Source organism: Oryctolagus cuniculus, chromosome 17, assembly GCF_964237555.1.
Source record: "Oryctolagus cuniculus chromosome 17, mOryCun1.1, whole genome shotgun sequence".
Taxonomy (NCBI): Eukaryota; Metazoa; Chordata; class Mammalia; order Lagomorpha; family Leporidae; genus Oryctolagus; species Oryctolagus cuniculus.
This window is the reverse complement of record NC_091448.1, coordinates 23212664-23239926: the sequence shown is the minus strand read 5'-3', so window position 1 is coordinate 23239926 and position 27263 is coordinate 23212664. Positions and strand designations below refer to the sequence as shown.

Genomic DNA, 27263 nt, shown 5'->3' with positions numbered 1-27263 from the left:
CATTTTAGCAGGGCCTAAGATGATAAACTAGTTCTCAGGGGAAATTAAATTATTCTAGTATCTTGTGTAGCCTACTCATAGGCCCCAAACCTCACCTGACAAATATTTCAAAATTATTTGAAATACTTCCAACGGCAAGGCTTTAAAACTTCCAAGTGTTGATAAGGGCTGAGCCTCTGAATCAAGAGTGTTGGAAAAGTCGCTGGAACGACGATTGCTACGTCTATATTTCTGGCTGGGAATCACAGTGAAACCAGTATTTATCTTAGATGCCATCCTTGTTCTTATCTCATGAATTTATCCTGTTTACAAAAAGAAAGTACAAAGCAGAAAGGAAATTAAAGTAATGAATTGTCTTTTTTTTTTTAAGTGAAAAGGTCAATAGTTTGATGGGTAATAACTGCCTCTCCATATCTAAAAAACTCTTCTATGATGCCCAGTTCACCGAGCTCCCATCAATACAGTCTATTTACTCACGTTGCCATCATTTGAAAAATTTTAAGGGGCTGGCACTGAGGGTAAAGCCACTGCCTACGAACCCAGCATCCCAAATGGGTACCGGTTCGTGTTCTGGCTGTTCTTCTTCCAATCTAGCTCCCTGCTAATGACATGGGAAAAGCAGGGGAAGATGGGCCAAGTGTTTGGGCTGCTGCTACCCATGTGAGAGACCCCAAATAATCTTTTGGCTCCTGGCATTGCAGTCATCTGGGGAGTGAACCAGTAGATGGAAGACCTCTCTTTCTCTCCCCTCTCTCTGAAACTCTTTCAAATACATAAAAAAATCTTTTTTTATAAAAAGAAAAAATTTAAAATCTTTTACTACTTGACCAAATATTCTGGATAGAGTGAATTTTAGTAGGAAAGGAAACCTATATTTGGATGAGATATATTCTAAGAAAATATAAATGCAGGGCCGGTGCTGTGGCTCAGAGGGTTAATGCCCTGGCCTGAAGCGTCCGCATCCCATATTGGCGCTGGTTCTAGTCGCGGCTGCTCCTCTTCTGCTCCAGCTTTCTGCTATGGCCTGGGATAGCAGTAGAAGATGGCCCAAGTCCTTGGGCCCCTGCACCAGTGTAAGAGACTTGGAAGAAGCTCCTGGCTCCTGGCTTGGGATCGGCACAATTCTGGCCCTTTGAGGCCAATTGGGGAGTGAAACATCAGATGGAAGATCTCTTTCTCTCTCTCTCTACCTCTCCTCTCTCTGCGTAATTCTGACTTTCAAATAAATAAATAAATCTTACAAAAAAAGAAAATATAAATGCAAAAGAGGAAAATAGTAAATGATTTAACACAAAAAATCAATATAACATAAAAATTCAATATTAAATACTAATTTGCTTTTACAACATTTATATTTTTTAAAGAAGTATTAATGTAGCTTAAAATTTTGTGGAGATATTTTAAATTTCTTTAAAACAGAATATTGACAGGTTCTTTCATTAGAAACATTAAAAATAAAGAGGGTGCCTGGCATTATGGTGCAGCATGTTAAGCTGCTGCCAGCTACTCCAGAATCCCATATGAATGCAGTTTTCTTGTCTTGGCTACTCTACTGATCCAGCTCCATGCTAATGCGACTGGAAAAACAGTGGAGGATGGCCCAAGTACTTGGGACCCAGATGAAGCTCCTGGCTCCTGGCTTTGGTTTGGCCCTGGCCCAGCACCAGCTGCTGTGGCCATATAAGGAATGAACCAGCAGATGGGAGATCTCTGTCTCTTCTTCTCTCTCTCTATAATTCTGCCTTTCAAATAAATACATCTTAAAAAAAAAGAAAGAAAGAAGAAATAGAGACTAGAACTACTTAAATTTACTACCTCAGATTAAGTTGGTGGCATTACTATTTCCAATTTGTGCTGTATATACAAATAAGCAGTGAATTAAAGTTTTATCAAATTGATAAACTAAATAGATGAATAATAATTCTTCTGTTATATCTTATGTTAATAATAATCACTGGTAAATCTTAGGAAGAGCAAAACATGTCTTTTTTTTAAAGATATATTTTATTTATTTGAAAGTCAGAGAGGAAGAGAAAGAGATCTTCCATCATTCCCCAAATGGCTGCAAACCATAAGCTTCTTCTGGCTCTCCTGTATAGGTGCAGGGGCAAGGCTGCTTTTCCCAGGTGTATTAGAGGGGACTTGAACCCTTGGCCATTGGAGGCTTCATCTGCTACGCACAGCACCAGCCTCTAAAACCTGACTTTAAAGAGGAACATTTCCAAGGGCAGCGATGTGTTACAGTGGGTTAAAGCCCTGTCCTGCGGTGCCAGCATCCCATATGGGCACCAGTTTGAGTCCCAGCTGCTCCACTTCTGATCCAGCTCCCTGATAATGCTCCTGGAAAAGCAGAGGAGGATGGCCCAAGTCCGTGGGCCCCTGCACACCCACGTGGGAGACCTGGAAGAAGCTGCTGGTTCTGGATGGGCCCACTTCTGGCTTTTGCAGCCATTTGGGGAGTGAACCAGGGATGAAGACCTCTCTCTGTCTCTACCTCTCTATTTATTTCAAAAAAAAAAAATATATATATATATATATAAAGAAGAATATTTCCTAAAGAGAACTTGTTAAATGTGGCTTATGAAAAACCACTGATTACTCACAATAAAAAACAATTCCTTAAAATATATTATGCATTCTGTATCATACACAGTGACTGTCATTTTATCATTTCAGTTCTGGAAACAATGTATTTTTGGTATATATACCTATATAAATGCATAACTACAGCTCTAATGTCATTGTTTCCAAAGTAACAATTACTATGTTTCATCAGAGTTACAAAAATATCTGACCCAAATTCATTTTCCCCTTGCCAAACAAAATTGCTAAAATCACATTGTTACTTATCCATCTTAAAAGGTTACATAGTAACTTATATTTATTTGAGTTATACATCTGAAAACATGACAAAGAAATTGAGTGCCTGGTGGGTGGGGAGCAGAATCTGAATTTCTTTTAAACAACACCATAGCACTGGGCTTTGGCATTCCATGAACATTTAAATTAGTCTGGGAATATTTAAATTAGCAGACATCTTAAAATAACTTTTACATTATTAGTGGACATTTTAAAAAAACTATTACACAAGTAACATGGCATAACACAACTAAATAAAAATGCAAAAAATTAAATTCACTTATGTTTTAGTTTCTATCATTCCAGAATTTTACATATATATACCTATATATATTTTAATATATAATATGTATTTATTTCTTAACAAAGCAGAGGGATCCTTAGTGATACTATTTTTAAATCTGCTTTATTCAATGAATTCTTTTTCCATGCCAATAAATATACTTGTGCAAGTATACATGCTCTAATAGCTAGAAAAATCCTAGTTTACTTAGTCAATGAGGTTTGTAACTCATCACAACAGGCATGTTAGAACTTTTCCATTATAAGAAAACACCAATCTGGCTTGTTTTGTCCTGTTTATCTGCAGGAAGGGGGCCTGGGCAGGGGCCTATGGGTTTCTCAGAACTCAAGGGGGACCCTGAGTGTGTCAACCACGAGGTATCCCTATTTGGAAACCTCTCAGATCTGAGTTCTTAAAAAAAAAAAAAAAAAAAAAAAAAAAAACCAAAATTCTTTAAAACCCGAGTCTCCTCTTTCAATCTCTTATTTTCCTCAACCGGGACACTCTGGGGTAAGCAGCCTTTTCCGAAAATCCCGTATTATTCCTGGTTTCCTATCACCCCGCTGGAGAGTGGGAGTCAGCCCAGAATAAAGCCCTGGTCCACTCCACTCATACTTGAGCGCGACAGGTTTTGAGCGCCCTATTAGGTGAACATTTTTTCCCCCTTCAGGAAAAAAAACACGAAAACCCTCAAACGACAATCAGCGGGATTTGTTTTAAAACACAACGCTTTGAAGGGATCCACCCCATCTGATCGGAATTAGGCCAAAACATCTCCAAAGAGGTAAACGCCGGAGACCATGAGGAAAATCGGCCAACAGGAGAATCACCGCGCCCGGTGATGCATTTTTGACTCGCTTCAGTCCATGAAAAGCTGAAATTATCTCCACAAGAAAGTACGGGCGGGGGAGGGGGGAACAAAACCACTTTTTACCACAGATTTTGAGTTTTCCGGCTACACAATCACGGGAAATGGGCTTTAGTCGTATTTCCCCATCATCCTCAAATTACTTAATGTTTAAAAAGAAAAAAATCTGTCCTCAGGGTTTTCCCGCTGGGAAGAGCCTCTGCCTCGGGCCGACTCCGGAGCGGCGTTCCAGGCTGGCGCCCCCGCGGGCTCCAGCAGATTTCAGAATCCTCCCAAGATCCCCAGCGGGAGGGAGACCCCGCCCCGCCCCGCCCCGCCCCGCCGTGCACAGACGCGGTCCCGGTCCCGTGGGGCTCTCCTTCCACAGCGATAACTTAGATTCCTCCCAGGAGCCCCGGCGGAAGGAGGCTCCGCCCCCTTATGAATAACAGGAGCCCAGCTCCCATGGTGCTCCGCTTCTCGTGAGCGATTAATGGCGGTGAGGCCTTGGGAGGCCGAACCCGGGCGACAGCCGCTCTGCTCCAAGCTGGACAGGAAAGGACTGGAGCCATGGCGGTCTTGGGGCGGGGAGGGTGCAAACCGGCGAGTCCCACAGGCGTTTCCCTTTTGCCTAGTTTTGGGTCAGTGTTTGATTCCCTGCACCCTCACCCCGATGGCTTTCATCGAAATTTTATGTGTGTGTGTGTATGGGAGGGGGAACCTCCAAATATTTCCTTTTAAAACCTGCTTGTCTGCCTAGAATCCAAGGAAGAGAAACGCCTCCAGCCTGCCAAGCTGGAGTCCGAGGCAGGTCTTCTTAGCAGAACCCTCTCCCCCAAGCTTCGGTTCTCATTCCCTCTTTCATTCATTCGCTCATTAATTCATTCAGTAACTGTTGGAGCCTGTGCTGGGCCAGGCACTGGGGTAGGCCTAAGGATACAACGCAGAACAAGACACATACGTTTCTTGCCTTCATGGCGTTTAGTAGTGTAATGGGGAAGGTAGGATAAACACACGAAGGATCTACAGATGGCAAGGGCGATGAGGAGAGGAAATGAGGCGGCAGGGAACAGCAGGTGTGTGTGGAGGGGGAGCCGCTTTAGATGGACTGGTTACCCAGGTCCCTCTGAGGCGGTGACGTCTCATTTGAGAACTGACAGAGACGGATCTGGTCTGCTGGAGCAGGGCTGGGGGAGAAGCAGAAATGGGAAAGAGTCTCCTGCATTTGGGGAACTTTTTATATTTAGCAAATTGAAAAAACGCAACTACTAAAGGCTGAGTTACATGTATCAGTTTCGGCTTTGTGTCTTTTTGGAGCCAATTCTTTTTTTTTTTTTTTTTTTTCTCGTCCCAAACATTTTTTATAGGTCCTTGAGAAGGTCTCAGCCCTTAGGCAGTGAGCCAGGATGGCCTGATGGATACAAGAATTCTCAGTGGTAAGAATTTAGGTTTTATTCAGAGTGCCAGGGGAAGCCCTGGAAGGGTTTTATGCAGAAAGTGATATGACCTGATTCATGTTAATAAAACATTGTTCTAGCTCTTATTTGGGGAATGAATGAGGCTGGAGGGAGTAGAAAGTGAAATTGCTGGAATGTTTTTGCAGGACCAAGGTGGTGACCCAGGAAAGATGGGTTTGAGATATGTTTTGGGGATAGAAGTGACTGAATTTGCTGATTGGTTGAATATGGGAGGAGGGGAGAAGGAAGGAGATCATGATGAGTCCAAGGTTTCTTTTTCTTTATTTTTTAAAAGATTTATTTATTTACTTGAAAGTCAGAGTTACACAAAGAGAGGAGAGGCAGAGAGAAAGAAAGAGAGAGGTCTTCCATCTGCTAGTTCACTCCCCAATTGGCCGCAATGGCTGGAGCTGTGCCAGTCTGAAGCCAGGAGCCTTCTCTGGGTCTCCCACGTGGGTGCAGGAGCCCAAGGACTTGGGCCATCTTCTACTGCTTCCCAGGGCACAGCAGAGAGCTGGATTGGAAGTGGAGCAGCCAGGACTCAAACCGGCATCCATATGGGATGCTGACACTGCAGGCGGTGGCTTTACCCCCTATGCCATAGTGCCAGCCCCTTAAAAAATATCTATTTGAAAGGCAGAGTGATAGAAGGGTGATGGGCAGAGGTGGGGTGGGGAGAGGTTTTTCCTCTGCTGGTTCACTCTTCAAATGTTTGCAACAACCAGGGCAGGGCCATACTGAAGCCAGGAGCCAGGAACTCCATCTGTGTCTCCCATATGTGTAGCAATAACCCAAACACTGGAGCCATCATCTACTCACGGAGGTGGGGCAGTCTGGCCCGCAGGCTGTATAAGGCATGAGAAATCATTTGGTCTGGCCCTGTCAAGGCAACTCCAGGCAGAACTAGAAATTCAATACATCTATAGCAGACTAATTTTAAAAATATATTTATTTATATGAAAGATTTACAGGGAGAGAAAGAGATCTTCCATCCATTGGTTTACTCCCCAAATGTCCACAATGGCCAGGTTTGGGCCAGACCTCAGGCAGGAGTCAGGAGTTTCTTCTGGGTCTTCAACATGGGACAGGGGTCCAAGCACTTGAGCCATCTTCTGCTGCTTTCCTGGGGGCATTAACAGGAAGCTGGATAGGAAGTGGAGCAGCCAGGACACAAACTGGTGCCCATATGGGATGCCTGTGTTGCAGACAGTGGCTTTACCTGATACAGAGCCCCAACGCTGGCCCCAGGCTAATTTTTAAGTTCATGCTTTTGTTTGACCCATGAATTGTTATAAACATAGAAATGGTCCTTGACAGAAAAAAAGATTCAGTACTCCTGACTGCCTCACAGGTGCATTAGCAGGAAGCAGAGATGGAACTCAGTCCTAGACACCCTGATATGGAATGCTGGTGTCCCAGGCCTTGGCTTAACCCTCTGCGCTGGAATGTCAGCCCCTCCCCCTCCATTCTTTCTCTTTACAATATTGTATATTATCATTTTTTAAAAAATATTTTTATTATTTGAGAGGCAGAAGCAGAGAAAGATCTTCCATCCACTGGTTCACTCACCAAATGGCTGCAACAGTTGGGACTAGCTCAGGCTGAAGCCAGGAGCCTGGAGCTCCACCTGAGTCTGCCATGTGGGTTGCAGGGGCCCAAGCACTTGAGCCATCAGCGGCTGCGTTCCCAGGCACATTAGCAGGGAGCTGGATTAAAAGTGGAGGAGCCGGGACTCCCATCTGAGCTCATGTGAGATGCTGGTGTTAGGCAGAAGGTTAGCTGGCCCCATTATTAATGTATTTTATTTTATTTTAAAAGATTTTATTTACTTATTTGAGAGGCAGAGTTACAGACAGTGGGAGGGAGAGACAAAGAGGAACATCTTCCATCCGCTGGTTCACTCTCCAAATGGCTGCAATGGAGCTGGGTGGATCCAAAGCTAGGAGCCAAGAGCCAAGAGCTTCTTCTGGGTTTCCCATGTGGGTGCAGGGATCCAAGGATTTGGGCCATCTTCTACTGCTTTCCCAGGCCATAGCAGGGAGCTGGGTCAGAAATGGAGCAGCTAGGACTAGAACCGGCACCCATATAGGAAGCCTGTGCTGCAGGTGCAGGATTAACCTACTGCACCACAGTGCCAGCCCCATGAATGTATTTTAATACCATTGAACTATCCATGTAAAAATGACTAAGGTGATAAATTTTGTTTAGTATATTTTGCAATAAGAAAATAAAATATAAAAAGATTATATATACAAATATATAAATGCAGCTTAAAATATTTGAAAGTATGATTTATAAGTAGGGTTAAGTATTGCTCAAGTGGTTGTTAACATTTATTAGATTTGTTAAAGAATATTGAGGGGCCAGCGCTGTGGGCTGTGGCATAGTGGGTAAGGCTGCCACCTGCAGTGCTGGCATCCTAGATGGGCGCCAGTTCGAGTCCTGGCTCCTTCACTTCCAATCCAGCTCTCTGCTGTGGCCTGGAAAAGCAGTACAAGTTGGCCCAAGTCCTTGGGCCCTTGCACCCATGTGGGAGACATGGAGGAATCTTCTCCTTTTTTTTTTTTTTTTTTGTCAGGCAGAGTGGACAGTGTGGGAGAGAGACAGAGAGAAAGGTCTTCCTTTGCCATTGGTTCACCCTCCAATGGCTGCCGCGACCAGCGCGCTGCACCGAACCCAAGCCAGGAGCCAGGTGCTTCCTCCTGGTCTCCCATGGGGTGCAGGGCCCAAGCACTTGGGCCATCCTCCACTGCACTCCCAGGCCACAGCAAAGAGCTGGCCTGGAAGAGGGTCAACCGGGACAGAATCCGGCACCCCGACCGGGACTAGAACCCGGTGTGCCGGTGCCGCAAGGCGGAGGATTAGCCTAGTGAGCCACAGCGCCGGCCAGGAGGAATATTCTTGCTCCTGGCTTTGGATCAGTGCAGCTCCGGCCATTGCAGCCAATTGGGGACTGAACCAGCGGATGGAAGACTTATCTCTCTCTTTCTCTGCCTCTCCACCTCTCCTTCCCTCTCTGTGTAACTCTTCCTTTCAAGTAAATAAATAAATCTTTAAAAAAAGAAACCAGAATATTGAGATTTTTCATTGGAATTTAGAAGCATAAGGGAAAACTCGGATTTTTTTGAAGATTTATTTATTTATTTGAAAGGCAGAGTTACAGAGAGGCAGAGGCAGAGAGAGAGAGGTCTTCCAGCCACTGTTCACTCCCCAGATGACCGCTGGTTCACTGGCTGTACTGGTGTAAAGCCAGAAGCCAGGAGCTTCTTCTGGATCTCCCACGTGGGTGCAGGAGCCCAAGCACTTGGACCAGCTTCTACTGCTTTCCCAGGCCATAGCAGAGAGCTGGATTGGAAGTGAAGCAGCCAGGACTCGAACTGATGCCCATATGGGATGCCAGCACTGCAGGTGGTGGCTTTACCTGCTATGCTACCGTGCCTGCCCCAAAATTTGGATTATAATATATGTTTAATAAATCACATATGAAAATTTAAAAAGTATCACTTAAAATTAGCATAGGCAAGAGACAGGAAATTCCAATCACAGTACCTATGAAGCTAACACCAGAAGCTAGTTTTTCTCATCTGAACGAAGTCCAGAGATGAGCAGTCAGCACTGGTGTGGCACCAGCACAGCATCTGGAACCCAAGCTCCTCCTGTCTTGCTCCACAGCCTCCACCTGCCGCTTCCCCTTCATGGCGCAGGGTTGCCGCCAGAGGTCAAGCCAACATATTCATGTTTCAACCAATGTCCACCTATAGGACTTTTGTTTTAACATAGATTTGGGCAGAACTTAACTGTAGGGCTACTCCCGAGAAATCTTTTGGAGGGACTTGTGTGCAGCGGAGATAACAGGAAACTGTTAGTATATAAGAAGGGAAGAGGATGTATCAGCATGTAACATGTTCCTGTATGAAAGTTAAGCCCATGTTTTATTTTTGGTACTTTTTTGGAAAGATTTATTTATTAATTTGAAAGGTAAAGTTACAGAGAGGAAGAGGCAGAGAGAGAGAGAGAGAGAGAGAGAGAGAGAGAACCTTCCATCCACTGATTCACTTCCCAGGTGGTCGCAAAGGCCAGAGCTGAGCCGATCTGAAGCCAGGAGCCAGGAGCTTCTTCCAGGTCTCCCACACAGGTGCAAGGGCCCAAGAACTTGGGCCATCTTCTACTGCTTCCCAGGCCATAGCAGAGAGCTGGATCAGAAGTGGAGCAGCCGGGACTCTAACCAGCACCTATATGGAATGCTGGCACTGCAGGCGGCAGCTTTACCCACTATGCCTCAGTGCCGGGCCTTTTTGGTACATTTTGCTCTTTGGTTTCATATCTTTTAATATCTGAAGTAATCTAACAACAATCTAAACCAATTGTTACAGTTTCAATATGTCCTCCAAACAGCTTGTGTTGGAAAATTAATACCTAATACAACAATGTTGGGTGGTGGGGCTTAACAGACAGTATTTTGGCCCTGAAGCCTCCATTCTGATGCCTGGATGAATGCCAGTTGTGAAAGGGCTGGAGGCTTCAAGTTTCGTCTTTGTCTTGTGCCCTCTCTCACCTTCACACTTTCCTGCATGGGATGAAGGTGATGAAGAGGTGATGGCCTGATGATGTTGGACTCCTCAACTTTGAGAACTGTGAGAGATGAATTTCTTTTCTTGATAAATGACCTAACCAGCATCAGTCTATTATAGAAAAAGAAAACTGGCTAAGATCCCAATTTCCTGTTGATTCTTAATAGAGAAGAACACGGTTGGTTTATGTCTTTTATAAAATTGAAAATAATTAAACTGGGCAAGTGCTGTGGCGTAGAAGGTTGAGCTGCCTCCTGCAGTGCCAGCATCCCATATGGGCGCTGGTTCAAGTCCTGGCTGCTCCACTTCCCATCCAGTTCCTTGCTAATGCTCCTGGCATAGCTGTGGAGGATGGCCCAAGTCCTTGGGCCCCTGCCACCCATGTGGGAGACCCGGAAGAAGTTTGTGGCTCCTGTGTTTGGCTTAACTCAGCCCAGGCCATTGAGGCCATTTGGGGAGTGAACTAGCAGATGGAAGATCTCTCTCTCTCCTTTCTCTGTGTATGTCTGCCTTTCAAATAAATAAATAAATCTTAAAGAAAAAGAAAAAGAGGGGCAGGCACTGCGGCATAGTGGGTAAAACCTCTGCCTGCAGTGCAACATCCCTTATGGGCACCAGTTCGAGTTGTGGCTGCTCCACTTTTTTTTTTTTTTTTTTTTTTTTTAAGATTTATTTGAAAGTCAGAGTTATACAGACATAGACTGAAAGGCAGAGAGAGGTTCTTCATCTGCTGGTTAACTCCCCAGTTGGCCACAACGGCCGGAGCTGTGCCAATCCGAAGCCAGGAGCCAGGAGTTTCTGCCAGGTCTCCCACACAGGTTTCTCTTCTTCAAACAAATTTGACTTCCTTCCAGTTTCCAAGTGCTATTCCATTCTATTGAGATACAGCTCATCTTCCGTTGATGGTGCTTTCTTTTGGGCCTTAAGTTTACTACATTTTCTTCCCTACTAAATCATAATTGTTTGAATTGAAATACAGTAATTTCATCCTATACTTTTGTGCATTTATTTCTTTCACTAGTAAGAGTAAAGCCCAGTGGTTGGTGTTTTTTCAGCTTCTCTTTTGTTCTCCTGTTTTTAATCAACAGGATGGGTATTTTCTACTTACTCTTTATTTTTAAAGAATAGTCACTTGAATCACAAACACTGCTAGTAAAAATAATAAAACACATAGGACAGCTGGGAAAACATATACAAAAAAGTAGATAAATGAAGGATGTGTAGAACTTGAGGCTATTGCATAGAGTCCTTAGGGTATAATATAGTGACTGACATGATCTCATCCAAAAGCAGGCTTTGGCAGGAGAATGGCTTTAAAGGTTGGAAGGAAATTCTTCATTTTTCAGGCAAAGACACCAAGGCCCCAGGAAGTAAATGGCTTTCCCAAGGGTTTCAACCCTGGCATCCCGGCATGCAGCTAGTTTGAGTAATTCTATTTGGATCATGCCAACTTTTGTCTGGAAAAGTGCTATGTTAAAAAGTCAACTATGAAATAATATGTACACTATTGCTATTTTAGGAGGAAAATGTATATAATATAAATATATAAAATACTGGAAGGAATGACACTATTAATATGTCAACACTAGTTATTTTTACATGGCAAGATTAAGAGTTTTTTTCCTCTTTTGTGCATTTCTGGGTTTCCCAAGCTCTCTCTATTAAAATTATATTATTTATATTATTAGAAAAAGCATTTAAAATATGCACAGTTGCACATTACCATACCACAAATGGAAGAGGTGGAGAAGAGTTGGGTTTTGGCTGTTCTGAAGGATGGCAATGAATGCATTCCAATATCAAACCATTGATAGGTCTGTCTGGGACAGTACGAGGCTGAGGGGATGAAGGACACAGTGGAGAGTGCATAGGACCTCCGTTTCCCAAGATCTTTTCCTGAGCTGTTTCATGAGAAGACCCCTTCCTGGATTAGTTTTTAGAAAAGTGTGGGATTCTGACTTTATTACCCAGTAAGCTGCACTGGGCTCTAGACAGCTTTATAACCAACTCCAAGGTCACGTGAGTTCAGATATGAAGGGACTGGCTATTGGCTCCCATATGAGACAGGTTCAACCCCAACTGGCAGCAAATTCAAATCCTTATTTTATATTTTATGATTTAATTATTTGGACTACAAGTTTAGTGCTGTGGTGGGAATTCTTGAAAGAGGCTTTACCTTTTTTTTTTTTTTAAAGATTTATTTATTTATTTGAAAGTCAGAATTACACAGAGAGAGAAGGAGAGGCAGAGAGAGAGAGAAAGAGGTCTTGCATCCGCTGGTTCACTCTCCAATTGGCTGCAATGGCCAGAGCTGTGCCAATCCAAAGCCAGGAGCTTCCTCCGGTTCTCTCAGGTGGGTACAGGGTCCCAAGAACACGGGCCATCGTCTACTGCTTTCCCAGGCCCTAGCAGAGAGCTGGATTGGAAGTGGAGCAGCCGGGTCTCGAACTGGCGCCCATATGGGATGCTGGCACTACAGGCGGCAGCTTTACCCACTATGCCACAGCGCTGGCCCCAAGGCTTTACTTGTTTTAAAGATTAGGGCTGGGCAGGCCTGTGGTACAGTGGTTTGAGCCACTGCTTGGATACCCACATTCCTTTCATAGTGGAGGCCTGGGGTAGGTCCTGCTAACGTGTCTGGGAGGCAGCACATGGTGGCCCATGTACTTGGAGCCCTGCCATGTAGGTGGGAGACCTGGATGCAATTCCTGGCTCCTAGCTTTGGCCAGGTCCAGACCCACTGTTGAGGGCATTTGGAGAGTGAATCAGTAGATGGAAGATGCCTCTGTCTCTGTGTCTTGTCTTGTCTTTTCATTTCTTTTCTTTTTTTGACAGTCAGCGTTAGACAGTGAGAGAGAGAGAGACAGACAGAGAGAAAGGTCTTCCTTCCATTGGTTCACCCCACAAATGGCCACTATGGCCGGTGCTGCACTGATCTGAAGCCAGGAGCCAGGTGCTTCCTCCTGGTCTCCCATGTGGGTGCAGGGCCCAAGCACTTGGGCCATCCTCCACTGCACTCCGTGTGTCTTTCAAATAAATAAATATAATATATATAGTTTATATATATAGTTTAGAAATTAGGGCCAACAAATTATACACTAGAGGGAAAATATTTGCAAAAGACAAATCTGATGAAGGACTATTATCTAAAATAGAGAACTCTTAAAACTTAACAATAAGGTAACAATCTGATTACAAAAATAGGCACAAGGAACAAGTGTTGTGGTGCAGTGAGTTAAGCTGCTGCTAGTATCTAATATCAGAGCTCAAGTTCAAGTCCCAGCTGCTCCGCTTCCCATCCAGCCTCCTGCTGATGCACCTGAGAAGGCAGCAGAGGATGGCCCATGGACTTGGGCGCCTGCCACACATGTGAGAGACCAGAACGGAGTTCCTGGCTCCTGGGTTTGGCCTCGTCCAGCCCAAGCTGTCACAGCCATTTGGAAAGTGAACCAGTGAATGGAAGATCTCTCTGCCTTTTAAAAAAATAAATAATTTTTTTAAATGGGCAAAGACCTAAACAGACACCTCACCAAAGAAGATACAGTGATGGCAAGTGAGCAGGTAGAAAGCTGGTGAATGTCCTGTCATTAGGGAATTGCAAATTTAGACTACAATGAGATGCCACTGCACATGTACTAGAACAACCAAAACCCAGGCCTCCAACACCAAGTGCTAGGGAAGAGGTAGAGCCCCAGGGACTCTCGTTCATTCCTGGTGAGAATACAAAATGGCACAGCCACTTTGGAAGACAGTTTGGCAGTGTCTTACAAAACTAAATATACACTTCCCATATGATCCAGTAGTCGCACTCTTTGGTATTTACCCAAATGAGTTGAAAACTTATGTCTGCACAAAAACCTGCACATGGATGTTTATAGTCGCGTTGCTCATAATTACCGAAACTTTAAAGCAACCAAGATGTCCGGGTAGGTAAGTGGATAAATAAACTGAGGTACCTGCAGACAATGGAATCATTCAACACTTCAATGTGTATCACCAAAAGAAAGAAGCCGACCTGGAAAGGCTTCATACTATGTGACTGTGCCTCTGTGACCTTCGACAAAGGCAGAATGATCAGTAGTCACAGAGGTTGTGTGCGGGCTGTGGCATGAGCAGGCAGAGCACAGGTTGGAGGGCAGTGCGAACACCGTGCGGTGCTGTAACGGAGGATAGCTGTCGTTACACATTTGTGAGAACCCACACAATGCATAACACCTGGAGTGAGCCCCAACGTGCACTACGGACTCGGGTGATCAGGATGTGCCGGCGCAGGCTCACTGATTGCAGCAAAGGTTCCGCTGTGCTGAGGGATGTGCAAGGTGCGGGAGGAAGTGCTCCTGTGTGACTCAGGCTGTATGGGAAGTCTCTGTGCCTTCCTCTCAGTTCTGCTTCGAACCTGAAACTTGTCTTTAAAAAGATCAGGGACAGGGGAAGACGTGGAACGGTGGGTTAAGCCACCACGTGGGATGGTCGGGTCCCTTATCCTAGTGCTGGTTTGTTTCCTGGCTACTCTGCTTTTGATCCTGCTGATGAACCTGGGAAGCAGCTTGTGACAGTTGAAGTATTTCAGTCTCTGCCACCCACATAGGAGACCTGGATGGAGTTCCTGGCTCTTGGTTTCAGCCTAGCCCAGCTTTGGCTGTTGTGGGCATTTGGGGAATAAACCAGTAGATTTAAGATCTCTCTCTTCCTCTCACTCTCTCTGTTACTCTGCCTTTCAAATAAATAAGCAAAGAAACCTTAATATATATTAATATATAATATATATTAAATCTTAATGTATATAATATATATTATATATATCATATATATTAACCTACTACACCACAGTGCCAGCCCCCTGCACTATATATATATAGGTTTTATATATATATAGGTTTTATATATATATATAGGTTAAATCTCCACCTGCCACACGGGCATGCCATGGGGGCGCCGGTTCGTGTCCTGGCTACTCCTCTGGAAAAGGAGTCTGGAAAAGTAGTGGAAGATGGCCCCTGCACCCACGTGGGAGACCTGGAACAACCTCCTGGCTCCTGGCTTTGGATCAGCCCAGCTCTGGCTGTTGAGGCCATTTGAGGAATAACAAGCAGGTGGAAGAACTTTCTCTCTGCATCTCCCCCCGCCCCTCTGTAACTCTACCTCTCAAATAAATAAATAAACCTTTTAAAAATTTAGATTTTCAGATACAAAACTGTCAGATATTTTAAAAATGTGTGTAGAGTCTAGATTTTGGAAATGTAGATGAGCGTTGTTACTTGTTTTTCTTCCTTTTTTAAAAAAAGACATTTATTTATTTGAAACTCAGAGCTGTTACACAGAGGGAGAGACAGACCTTACATCTGCTGGATCACTCCCTAGATGGCCGCAATAGCCAGAGCTGGGCCAGGCTGAAGTCAGGAGCTTCTTCCAGGTCTCCCATGTGGTTGGCCTGGACCCAAACTCTTGGACCACCTTCTGGTGCTTTTCCCAGGCACTGTAGCAGAGAGCTGGATTAGAAGTGGAACAGCTGGGACACAAACCTGTGCCCATATTGTATGCCGGCACCACAGGCGGTGGCCTAACCCACTATGCCACAATACTGGCCTCTACTTGTCTTTTCAAAGCACAAGAATTAAATATTTCAGAAGTCTTTAAAAATAATGTAAACTATCTTTTTCTATTTTATTAAATATTTCTTCTCAGATCTTGTGAGTGTAACACTAAAGTCAATTATTTAAGCGAATTCTGTGCTAGTAGATTTGGCAGTTCAGTCACTGCCAAATGCTAGACAAATGAAAAACACTCCCATGTGGGAAAAACAGCTGGACAATTAATTTCCAGATGGTCAAAGTTCAGGCTTGATTCAATTGGAATATTTTACAAATTGAAAACATTGAAACTTGGAAAACTCAGAAAACTATAATTCTTATTAATGGACTGAAATTACTAAGTAAACAAGCCACATTGTCAAAGGGACTAACCCCTCACGGAACAGAACTCATTTCCAAGCAGAAATGTGTGCTGTAATTATTCCAGCAGGTGGCAGCAGAGGGCTGTATAAGATTTAATGTGTTTTCTCAAATGGGGAAATCCTGAAGGTAGAAAACTCAAGCGTTTTAGCTTTTCACAAAACACCCCCAGTTGGGTCAGGTGTTGGGTACAGTGACTAAGATGCTGCTTGGGACGCCGGCATCCCATATCCCTGCTGGTGTATAACCTGGGAGGCAGCAGATGATCACCCAAGTGCTTGGGTCCCTGCCAGGAACTCCATCCAGGTCTCCCACACAGGTGGCAGGCAGACCCGGGTTGAGTTCCAGGCCCCTGGCTCACAGCATACCCGCCACTGTGGGCATTACGAAAGTGAACCAGTGGATGGAAGATCTCTATCTTTCTACCTTTCAGGAAATGTAGTAACAAAACACCCCAAACACCCCCAATTTACAGATGAGGGAACCGGAGAGCTCTGAAGAGATTACCGGACTTTCCTAAGACAGAACTCTTTGTTAAAAATAACTTCCTTGAAACATATCAGGCTGTTATGTTGTGTTATGAAAGAAAAGTATGTGGAGTGTTACCAGAACTATTAGAGAGCCAGACACAGAGATCTTCCATCTGCTCGTTCACTCCCAGGATGGGCCAGGCTGAAGCCAGGAGCCCCAGACTCCATCCAGCTCTCCCATTTGGGTAGCAGAGACCCAAGCACTTGAGCCGTCACTGCTGTCTTCCCTTTTGGATTAACAAAATCTTTAAAAACCCATCTGAGTGCTTTCTACTGGGAAGTACACAGGGAACGAGTACAGATTTGGAAAGCAAATTTGAATTTGACTCCTCATTCATCTGATGCCTGTTGTCTTGACTTGAATAATTATTCAAGCTTTATGTTGACTTAGAGTAGGGCAATAACACAAGCACGTACCCCAGAGTTGTTGCAAGGTTTAAATGAGATCACACTTGAAGCCGGTGCTGCAGCTCAACAGGCTAATCCTCCTCCTGCGGCATCGGCACCCTGGGTTCTAGTCTTGGTCGGGGCGCCGGATTCTGTCCCGGTTGCCCCTCTTCCAAGTCAGCTCTCTGCTGTGGCCAGGGAGTGCAGTGGAGGATGGCGCAAGTGCTTGGCCCTGCACCCCATGGGAGACCAGGAGAAGCACCTGGCTCCTGGCTTCGGATCAGCGCGGTGCGCCAGCCACAGCACACTGGTCGCGGCGGCCATTGGAGGGTGAACCAATGGCAAAGGAAGACCTTTCTGTCTCTCTCTCTCTCTCACTGTCTACTCTGCCTGTAAAAAAAAAAAAAAAAAAAAAAAAAAAGAGATCACACTTGAAGTACACTTGGCTCATGCACAGCAGACGATCAACACTACTTCCTTTCTCCTCCTACTCCAGGAGGTGCAGAAGCCGGGTGCTTCCATTTCTAACAGAACATTTCAATCCAGTTCTCTTCTTGGGTGACAGGGACCTGACTACTTGAGCCATTATCGCTGCCTCTTGGGGTGCCCATTAGCAGGAAACTGGAGTTGGGAATCAGGAATTGAATTGGGGCACTCTGGTGTGGGCCCCAGGCATCTGAACCAGCATCTTAGCCAATGTCTTAATTGCTAAGCCAAACACCCTCCCTGATCCTGTGTTTTTGTTTGCTAAATCTAGCAAACCTAATATTTTTTAAAGAATTTTTATTTATTTATTTGACAGGTAGAGTTACAGTGAGAGAGAGAGACAGAGAGAAAGGCCTTCCATTTGATGGTTCACCCCCTAAATGGCTGCAACAGCCGGAGCTACACTGATCCGAAGCCAGGAGCCAGGTGCTTCCTCCTGGTCTCCCATGCAGGTGCAGGGCCCAAGCACTTGGGCCATCCTCCACTGCCCTCCTGGGCCACAGCAGAGAGCTGGACTGGAAGAGGAGCAGCCGGGACTAGAACCTGGCGCCCATATGGGATGCCGGCACAGTAGGCAGAGGATTAACCAAGTGAGCCACGGCGCTGGCCCCGCAAACCTAATTTTTAAAACTTCCTGATTAATAGGAAATGTAGAAACACCAAAGTAGTATTATAAAATCTTGGTAATGGTTAAATATTTGCATTTGATAAGTTAGAGTTCCAAACCAAGAAATGCATTTGCAATGTCTGCTGATGCCAAGATAGGGACCTACAACAAATGTTAATTCACAGAAGTGTGTGGTCTGGTATTGAGGCAGAGACTCGATGCTGTAGAACAAATGTCTTCATTTAATCTTGGCCATGTGGGCGTCTTTGTGACTGTGCTATAATCTCACTTGAAGACGAGGTCACAGATCTGAATTTGAGGTCCTTGGTGACCAAGAGGGCCCTGCACTCCAGGTGACAAGCCCCCTCCTTTTCTGTGAGAGTAGATATACTGGATACTTTATCACAGAAAAAAAATGTTTTAACCAAATATATATATTAAAGATTTTATTTATTTATTTGAGAGATAGAGTTACAGACAGAGAGAGGGAGAGACACACACAGAGAGAAAGAGAGGTCTTCCTTCCACTGGTTCACTCCGCAAATGGCCACAACACCCGGAGCTGCGCCGATCTGAAGCCAGGAGCCAGGAGCTTCTTCCAGGTCTCCCACACAGGTGCAGGGGCCCAAGTGCTTGTGCCCTATTCTGCTTTCCAGGCCATAGCAGAGAGCTGGATTGGAAGAGGAGTGGCCTGGGCTAGAACTGGCATCCATATGGGATGCCGTTGCCACAGATGGAGGATTAATCTACTGCGCCTCAGCACAGGCCCCTAGAAAAATGTTTTCCTTGTCAGATGTGACAGGATGTTTCATGTAGCTGTATTTTATGTGCCGTGCCTTTGTTCAAGCTGGAAAAGAGGCAGACGAAGGGAATGGGCTGAAATCAGCCAAAGGACCGAGTGGCCGGGTTTCTACCCTTCCAGGTACTCAAGGAGCCCCTGAAGGAGGAGGGCATTTTCTCCTTTTAACCACCTGTGCGAGGCAGAATTTCAGTTTGTGAGGCACTGAAGTTGTCCATGTTTTCACAAGAACCTTTCCGGGCTCGCACGATCGCAGGCACTGCAAGGGACGGGGAAGCCAGGGTAAGTGCAGTTAGGTATGTGGCCTCAGTGCATTGTGCTGTTTTGTAAAGAAGGCCAGAATTGTAAAAATCTGTGTGGTTAGGATTTTTGAAAGCTGTGTTTATTAGATATTGAGTATGTAAAAAGGATATTTGCAAAATCCACATGAGAAGGAAAAGTCATAAGGTAATGGACCCTGTGTGTCCCCTGCTACTTGATTTAAGAAACAGAAAATCAAGGCCAGCGCTGTGACGTAGCAAGTAAAGCCACCACCTGCAATACTAGCATCGCATGTGGGTGCCGATTCAAGTCCTGGCTGCTCCACTTCCGATCCAGCTCTCTGCTGTGGCCTGGGAAAGCAATGGAAGATGGCCCAAGTACTTGGGTCTCTGCACTCGCGTGGGGGACCCAGAGGAAGCTCCTGGCTCCTGGCTTCAGATTGGTGCAGCTCTGGCCTTTGCGGCCATCTGAGGAGTGAACCAGAAAATGGAAGACATCTCTCTCTCTCTCTCTCTTTCTGCCTCTGCCTCTCCGCAACTCTGCCTTTCAAATAAATAAATAAATAAATAAATCTTAAAAAAAAAAGAAAGAAAGAAAGAAACAGAAAAATCACCAGGACCTCTGACGGCCCCCGGAGGCCCTCTCATGTCCCCTCCTGATGATTTCCTTTCCCCAAGAGGACACTGCTATTCTGAAATTTGTGTTTATAAATTCCCTTGTTTGTCATTGTTTTTTGTTTTTTTTTTTTTTTTTTTTTTTTTTTGCCGTGTATTTTTGTATTTTTTTTTTTTTCTGACAGGCAGAGTGGACAGTGAGAGAGAGAGACAGAGAGAAAGGTCTTCCTTTTGTTGTTGGTTCACCCTCCAATGGCCGCCGCGGCCGGTGCGCAGCGGTTGGCGCACCACGCTGATCCGATGGCAGGAGCCAGGTACTTCTCCTGGTCTCCCATGGGGTGCAGGGCCCAAGCACTTGGGCCATCCTCCACTGCACTCCCTGGCCACAGCAGAGAGCTGACCTGGAAGAGGGGCAACCGGGACAGAATCCGGCGCCCCGACCGGGACTAGAACCCAGGGTGCCGGCGCCACAAGGCGGAGGATTAGCCTAGTGAGCCGCGGCGCTGGCGTATTTTTGTAATTTTTAAAGATTTATTTATTTGGATAATCCTCTGCTGCTTTCCCAGTGGTGTTAGCAGAGAGCTGGATCAGAAGTGGAGCAACTGAGACTCAAACTGACTCTCCAATATTGGGTGCTGGCATTGCAAGTGGTGGTTTAACCCACTGTGCCACAACACTAGCTCCTGGATTTCATTTTAAAAAAAGATTTATTTATTTATTTGAAAAGGTGGCAGAGAGGGAGAGAGGGTGAGATCTTCCATCTGCTGGTTCACTCCCTGGATGTCTCCAATGGCTATTTTATTTAGGGGCTGGCATGGTGGCATAGAAGGTAAAGCTCCTGCCAATGATGCCGGCATCCCATATGGATACCAGTTTGAGTCTCGGCTGCCCCAGTTCCTATCCAGATCCCTGCTGATGTGCCTGGGAATGCAGTGGAGGATGGCTCAAGCCCTTGGGCCCTGCACCCATGTGGGAGACCCAGAAGAAGCTCCTGTCTTCAGACCTGCCCAGTTCTGGCCATTGTGGCCATTTGGAGAGTGAACCAGCAGATGGAAGTCTTCTCTCTCTCTCTCTCTCTCTCTCTGACTTTCAAATAAATAAATAAATCTTTAAACATTTATTTAGTCATTTTATTTTGAATGACAGAAAGACAGAGATCCCCCATCTGCTAGTTTAGTCCCCAAAAGCCTGCAACAGCTGGGGTTGTACCAGGCCAAAGCTAGAAGCCAGGAACTAAATCTGGGTTTCCCACATGGGTGGCAGAGACCAAAGTACTTGAGCCGTCACCTGCTGCCTTCCCAGGTGCACATTAGCAGGAACCTGGAATCAGCTCAGTCAGGGTGTGGACCCAGGCACTTCAGTCTGGGATGTGGGTGTCTTCTTGCCACCCCAAAAGCCTGCCCCTGTGGACTTCACTTCTAGAAGGAACACCTGGAGTCTTGAACTTGAGTATCCTTTCATTTCCCATTCCTTTTCTCACTGTGCTGTCACCTGAGTCACTTCTTCAGCTTTGTCTCCTTGATTCAGTTGTGGCTAATCTACTGTTAAACCTATCCAGTGAGTTTTACATTTTAATTATTATACTTTTCGCTTTCAGAATTCTATTTCTTTTAAGCATGTTCATTTTTGTAGTCTGTGTTGTCTACTGCATTGTTAATTCCTCTTTTCCTTCGAAGCTTTAAAACAGTTATTTTATGTCATGTCTGATAATTCCTACATCTGAGGCCTGTGTGGGCTGGATTTTGCTGTCGATGTTTCGCTTCTCTTGCTCGCGGTGCCTAGCTTCCTCGGGTTTGCTGAGTTTTGACTGTGAGCTTTTATTTCTCAAAACTTGAACTGTGGCAATGTTTTTGAGGTCTGAGATAAAGGTGGGTTCCTGCAGAGAGGATTGCATTTGGTTCTCCCAGCCCTTCAGGCACTTAGGGCCACTTTAAATTAAACTCTCTGCTGGAGGCTTCCCGGATCATGCCACCAATACTGATCTGCGCTGCAGCCTCCTGTGGGATCTGCCTCTCATCACACAGTTTCAGGAGTTTCTTTGTCCCCACTTTCATGCAGTGCAAAGAATCAAGGCAGTTCATTTTGGTTGCTACGCCTCCAGGTGGAGGTATTAGATTAATTCTAGTTTAGCTTGATATTCAGGCTCTGGCTTAAGGTTCTAACTTGTGTTGGAGGTTATCCATCAGAACTTGTCTTGGACAAACACTGGCTTCCAGCCCCGTCCCTGGAGCTCCATAAGTTCTGGAACACTGAGAACTGATTTGTCACTTGCTCTGCTTATCACTCAGAGTTTCCACCATCACTTAGCTTTGACTGAATATTTCTTACTTTGGTTCATATGTTCAGAACAAGACATTTTCGGTATTTTATGCAGGATTTTTAGTTGTTCTTAACAGGAAGGTAAGCATTAAGGTACCTGCGTTAATTATACCATTGGAACCAGAAGCAGGCTTCCAGATTCCTGCTAATGCACACTCTGGGAGGTGGCAGAAGATGGCCCATGTACTTGAGTCCCTACCACTCATAAGGGAGCCCTGGATGGAGTTCTCAGCTTCTGGCTTCAGTGTGGTCCAGACCACACTGTTGTGGGCATTTGGGGGAGTACTGAACCAGCGAATGGAAGAGCTCTCTGTCTTTCAAATGAAATGAAAATAAGGATTTAATTATAAAAATGTAATTGAAGGGGCCAGCTCTTTGGCGTAGAAGGCTAAGCGTCCGCCTGCAGCACTGGCATCTCATAAGGGCACCTGTTCTAGTCCCAGCTGCACCTCTTCTGATCCAGCTCCCTGCTATGGCCTGGGAAAGCAGCAGAGGATGGCCCAAGCCCTTGGGCTCCTGCACACCCATGGGAGACCCAGAAGAAGCTCCTGACTCCTGGCTCCTGTCTTCAGATGGGCTCAGCTCTGGCCCTTGCGGCCTTGTGGGGAGTGAACCAGCAGACGGAAGACCTTTCCCTCTGTCTCTCCCACTCTCTGTCCATAACTCTACTTCTCAGATAAATAAATAGAATCTAAAAAAAAATGTAAGTAGGCATCAGTTATTTTTCAATAATATCCTGGAGATTCTCTAGAAAGTTCTCAGGACTATATGTTCATTGATTCCGAAGCCTTTAAAAAAATCATTTGAGAGGCAGAGAGACAGACAGAGGTTCACTTCCTTCCCAGATACCCATAACAGTGGAGGCTGGGCCAGACCAAAGCCAAGGGTCAGAAACACAATCTGGGTCTCCCATATGGGTGGAAGAGAGCCAAGCCATGACCTGTAACCTCCCAGGGTGCACATTAGGGAGAAACTGGAATCAGAAGCAGAGCTGGGAGTTGACCCAAGCACTCAGATATGGGATATGCGTGTCCCAAGTGGTGTCTTACCTGCTGCACCAAACGCCTGCCCCCCACCTCTTTGTATCTCTTGATGCGTACCTGCTTCTTTAAGCGTGAAACATGCACAGCCTGTGAGACTGCTACCTTTGGCTGGTGAAGAACTATGTCATGCTTGGCAGAGAAAAAGAAGTCAAGGGCAGCTGGGGTCTGCAGTGTCCATGCAGTTCTGAATTGTGTGTTTTGCCTCTTGCTTTCTCATATGGCTTCAACTTCAATTTTGAAATACTCCTAAATAGCCCTGTTGTTTATTTTCCTCGCCAACATTTCTGGTAAACAGAACAGTTTAATGTTTATCAAAGGAACATTTTTAAGGACAGCATAATCCCACTGGCTGCTCTCCATTTTCAGCATGTCTGGTTCCGAAGCACATAATAGAAACATTTGGAACGTCTGATTCTGCACATTGCATGCAATACCACGCTTTATTTTCTGTGAATGCAGCATTATTGCAGCAAGCCTCAAGAAAACACGATGAAGAGGAGAGCAAGGGGACTCGAACCTTTGTCCTCTGTCTCTAGCTTGTAGGGCCTTTCTTTCTCTCTCCCCGCCTGGGGGTGGGAGCCATTTCCTAGGCCCCTGAAGGCAACAGAGGCAGAGCGTGTCTCTTCTCACACTCACTAGCACCCTCCCACGGGACCCCCTTAGTCTCTAAAGCACCCCCTTTTCCTTGATTTCTTTCCTGTATCTCCAGCCTCTCCTTCTCAGGGCTGCTGGGTGTCAGAGCCCCTCATGGCTGGGTGGGGAGCCCACACTGTCATCCACTGGGGGCCCCAGCCATGACGTTGTCGGCAGATCTCCTGGCTCCTCCGCCCCTCCCCCACCACTCTGTCCAGCTGCCTCCCAGACACCTCCACCTGGGTGCCCAACAGGCCTCTCAGTCCAGTATGTCTCAATTCCTTTTCTACCCAGCTCCCCCACCCCAGTGTCTGCTTCTCTTCCTGCCTGCGATCCAGTGGGAACCTGGGAGTCATCCCCCACCCTCTGTTTCCTTCTGTCCTCAGTTTCCTATCTTCTGCCCCTGGGGCTGGCCAATTCTTTCTCTGGCCCCTTACTGATGCCACCGCCCAGCTGCAGGCTCTCATCCTTTCCTGTCCAGGCCACTATATTTGTATCAGAACCTGTCACTCAGCATTCTCCTCTGCTCCATCCCCTGCTGCCTCCCCGGTACCTCCAGGGTGAGTGTTCCAGAATGTAACTCTGATGCTATCTCTCCCTTGTATCAGGGTTTGAAAACCTTTCTCTGGATTAAGGAGAGAAAACTAGAATTCCTCCAGGTGCTATGTTCCCCCTCGCCCTCTTGGCCTGCCCTGTCCTGGGCCTAGCCACACACACACACACACACACACACACACACACACACCATGTCCCTGCACAATGAGTTGCTCTGTCGCAGAGTTCCAGGACTCTCGCACACCAAGCTCCTTTGCTGGGACTCTTGTCTTCCACCTCTTAGCCAGTTCTTCCTGTTTGTACTTCCTGACCCAGCCCAAACACGGCCGCCTCCTGCTAGCCTGCTCGAATCCTCTCCTGTCTTGGCCTGAATCTTGTCCTCAGAGCGCATGAGTGCCTGGGGGCGCGTTTGTCAGTGGGAGCTCCTGGAGGTCAGGCGCATTTCCAGTTCCCTTCGCAGGGCTGGCGCCTAACACAGCGCTGTCATGGCAGATGCTTCATCTTGACTGCCTTTGTGACCCCAAGTTCTACCGCTAAGCTGTGTGATCTTAAGTAAGTCCTTGAACCTCTCTGCATCTTAGTAGCGGTAATGTGCCCCTCACAGGAGTCAGGGAGGTAAAGGACATAAGGACAGGGGCAAATTGCACCGGTTTTTAGATGTGAGGACTTACTGTTTTCACCATTTAGCTGCTGCTCTGATTTGTATGCGTATTTTGATTATTTATTTCATAGACACATAGAGAGACCTCTCATCTGCTGGTTCCCTCCCCAAATTCTTACAATGTTTGGTGCTGATCCAGGGCCAAAGCCAGGAGCTGGGACCCCAATCCAGGTCTCTCATGTGGATGGCAGGGACCCAATTATTTAAGCCATCTCTGCTGCCTCCCAGGGTCTACCTTAGCAGGAGGCAAGAGTCAGGGGCTGGAGCTGAGTCCAGAGGCCAGGCATTCTGATGTGAGATGTGGGTACCTCAGCCACCAGGATAAATGTCTGCCCCCTATGCTTTAAAAAAAAATATTTACTTGAAAGGCAGAGAGAGAGAGAGAGAGAGAGAGTCTCTATCCACTGATTCACTCCCCAAGATGGCCACATTTCGCTGATCCGAAAACAGGAGCCAGGAGATTCTTCCAGGTCTCCCACGCGGATGCAGGGGCCCAAGGACTTGGGCCATCTTCTACTGCTTTCCCAGGCCATAGCAGCGAGCTGGATCGGAAGAGGAGCAGCCAGGACACAAACTGGCACCCATATGGGATGCCGGCGCTGCAGGCGGTGGCTTTACCCACGACAACACAGCACTTTTGATTGTTGTGATTTCCCCTCCTTCTCTGAGACCTTCTCAGCGCCACCGAGCGTCCTGTCTCCTCCCTGTTCTACTTCGCTGTTTCCGTCTCTGGCACACTGCCTACAAATTTGTTCTTATTTCAGCCCTTTAAAGACATCTCTTCCTCCCCCTGGAGCCACGGGTCCTGTCTTCTCCGTCACTGCCAGAGCCCTTCCAAGAGTGCTTTAGTTGATGTCTTAGCTCTCACCACCCACTTCCTTTGTGATCGGCACGATGGGGCCCCGCCCTCCACAGTCCCAGGGCTGGTGGTGGACCTGCTGCTGTGGGACTGCCGGCTCTTTGCGAGGTGCTGCCCACTGGCCCAGGCTCCCTGCTCCAGACGCCCACCCTGGGCTGTCGGGACTCGGCGCTGGGCTCATCTTCCCTTCCTCACTGCTCGCTGGCTCTCTTCTCTTGCTGGTTCAGTGTTGCCAGTCCTCCAAGCTCTGCCCTGGGGCCTCTTGTTTGCCTTCTTCCCCGCGTGGTGGGTGTATCACTCCCACAACTGGCACCAGAACCAGCTGACACCGGCAAATGCCTCCCTGGTCGGAGCCTCCCTGAGCTTCAGGTGGCCAGCTGCTGGCTGGACCGCTCCCTTTATTGGCCCTGTCCCGGGTGAGAAGCATCCTCCTCTGCTTTTCCCACAGACCCACTTCCACTCCCATTTGTCTTATTTCCTCTCGGCGGCCCCACTGCCTTCCAGTGTCCAGATTCCAGGCTCTGCTTTCCTCCCCTTCTGGTGCCTTGCCAAGCCCTGTGGATCCTCTCACTGAAGTGCCCGTGGCTCCCCACCTTGGTGTGTCCACGGCCCTCCACAGAGGCCTTCGATGCCTCACCCCTAAACCTTCTGTGCTTCAGAACCGAGCCAGAGTCCTGAGACCAAGAACCGAAGGAAGCACCGTGTAAGAAGAATGAGAGGCTTTATTAAGCCAACTGACGGACGCGGATGGGACTGCAGCCTGGGGCAGCAGGGGGCAGAAGAGGCGAGGGTTTATACGCGTTCGCAGGAGCAGGAGCTGACAACATTCCTGTACTGTTTTTAGCGGGTAGCCCCCCAGGAGTCGTGCTGAGCTGTCCTCCCCGATCAGACACTGTGACAGCACTTAAACTTCACGGCTTGAGAGTGACAGCAGTAAGGCTGACAGGTGGTCAGCATCCTTCTGAGAGAGAGAGAGAGAGGGAGGGAGGGGGAGAGATGGGGGGCAGGGCTGAGGGTGGCATTACTGTAGTTTGCTGTCATACACCATCTCCACAGCTCTCACAGGTTTGCCTGGCTTTATTTTTTTGCTCCTTCCATGTCTTTCACTCTTCTTTCCCCCCTCTCCTTCTTCGCTCTTTCTTCAATGAGTATTTATTGAGCACCTACTAGGTACCAGGTACTGGAAAAATAAAAAGGGAATGCAGGCAGGCCATTTCCACATGCTGAGGGCCAACAGGGGCTTTATTTCAGGAGGCTCGGGTTGCACTGTGGGGCCCGGAGCAGGAAGCGCTAATTAGCAGTGTGCCCGTGCCGGGCCTTCCAGCAGGACCCTGGCCTCCGTGGGCTCCTCCACTCCAATCTGCGGGATTTGCTGAGCCAGATGAGCATTCCTCAGGCCCAGCGATGATTCTGCCAGGCTCCGCCCAGGCTGCGCGTGGCTGGCTAAGTCCACGTGTGCCTCTGGAGGTTCTCACAAGTCCCCTCCAAGGCGCTGCCCTGCTGCCCCAGCCCCGGCCCATCCTCCACTTGGAGTTTTCCAG

At 46.8% G+C, this 27263-nt stretch overlaps 1 protein-coding gene across 6 annotated transcripts in view; it reads right to left on the bottom strand.

Annotated features, from left to right (window-relative positions):
- Nucleotides 1-4289, bottom strand: part of FBXO47 (F-box protein 47) — a 32521-nt gene extending 28232 nt beyond the window's left edge. For 5 of the 6 annotated variants that reach the window (XM_008271392.3, XM_051824902.2, XM_051824901.2 and 2 more), the window contains exons 1-2: nt 4077-4289; nt 96-302 (exon numbers count right to left, since the gene is read on the bottom strand). In XM_008271392.3, coding sequence (XP_008269614.3) covers nt 96-276 — 181 coding nt within the window. In that variant the 5' untranslated portion in view covers nt 277-302; nt 4077-4289. Of the gene's footprint in view, nt 1-95 lie in introns of all 6 variants that reach the window. The other variant, XM_070059999.1, reaches the window with a different exon arrangement.
- Between the last annotated feature and the right edge of the window lie 22974 nt (nt 4290-27263).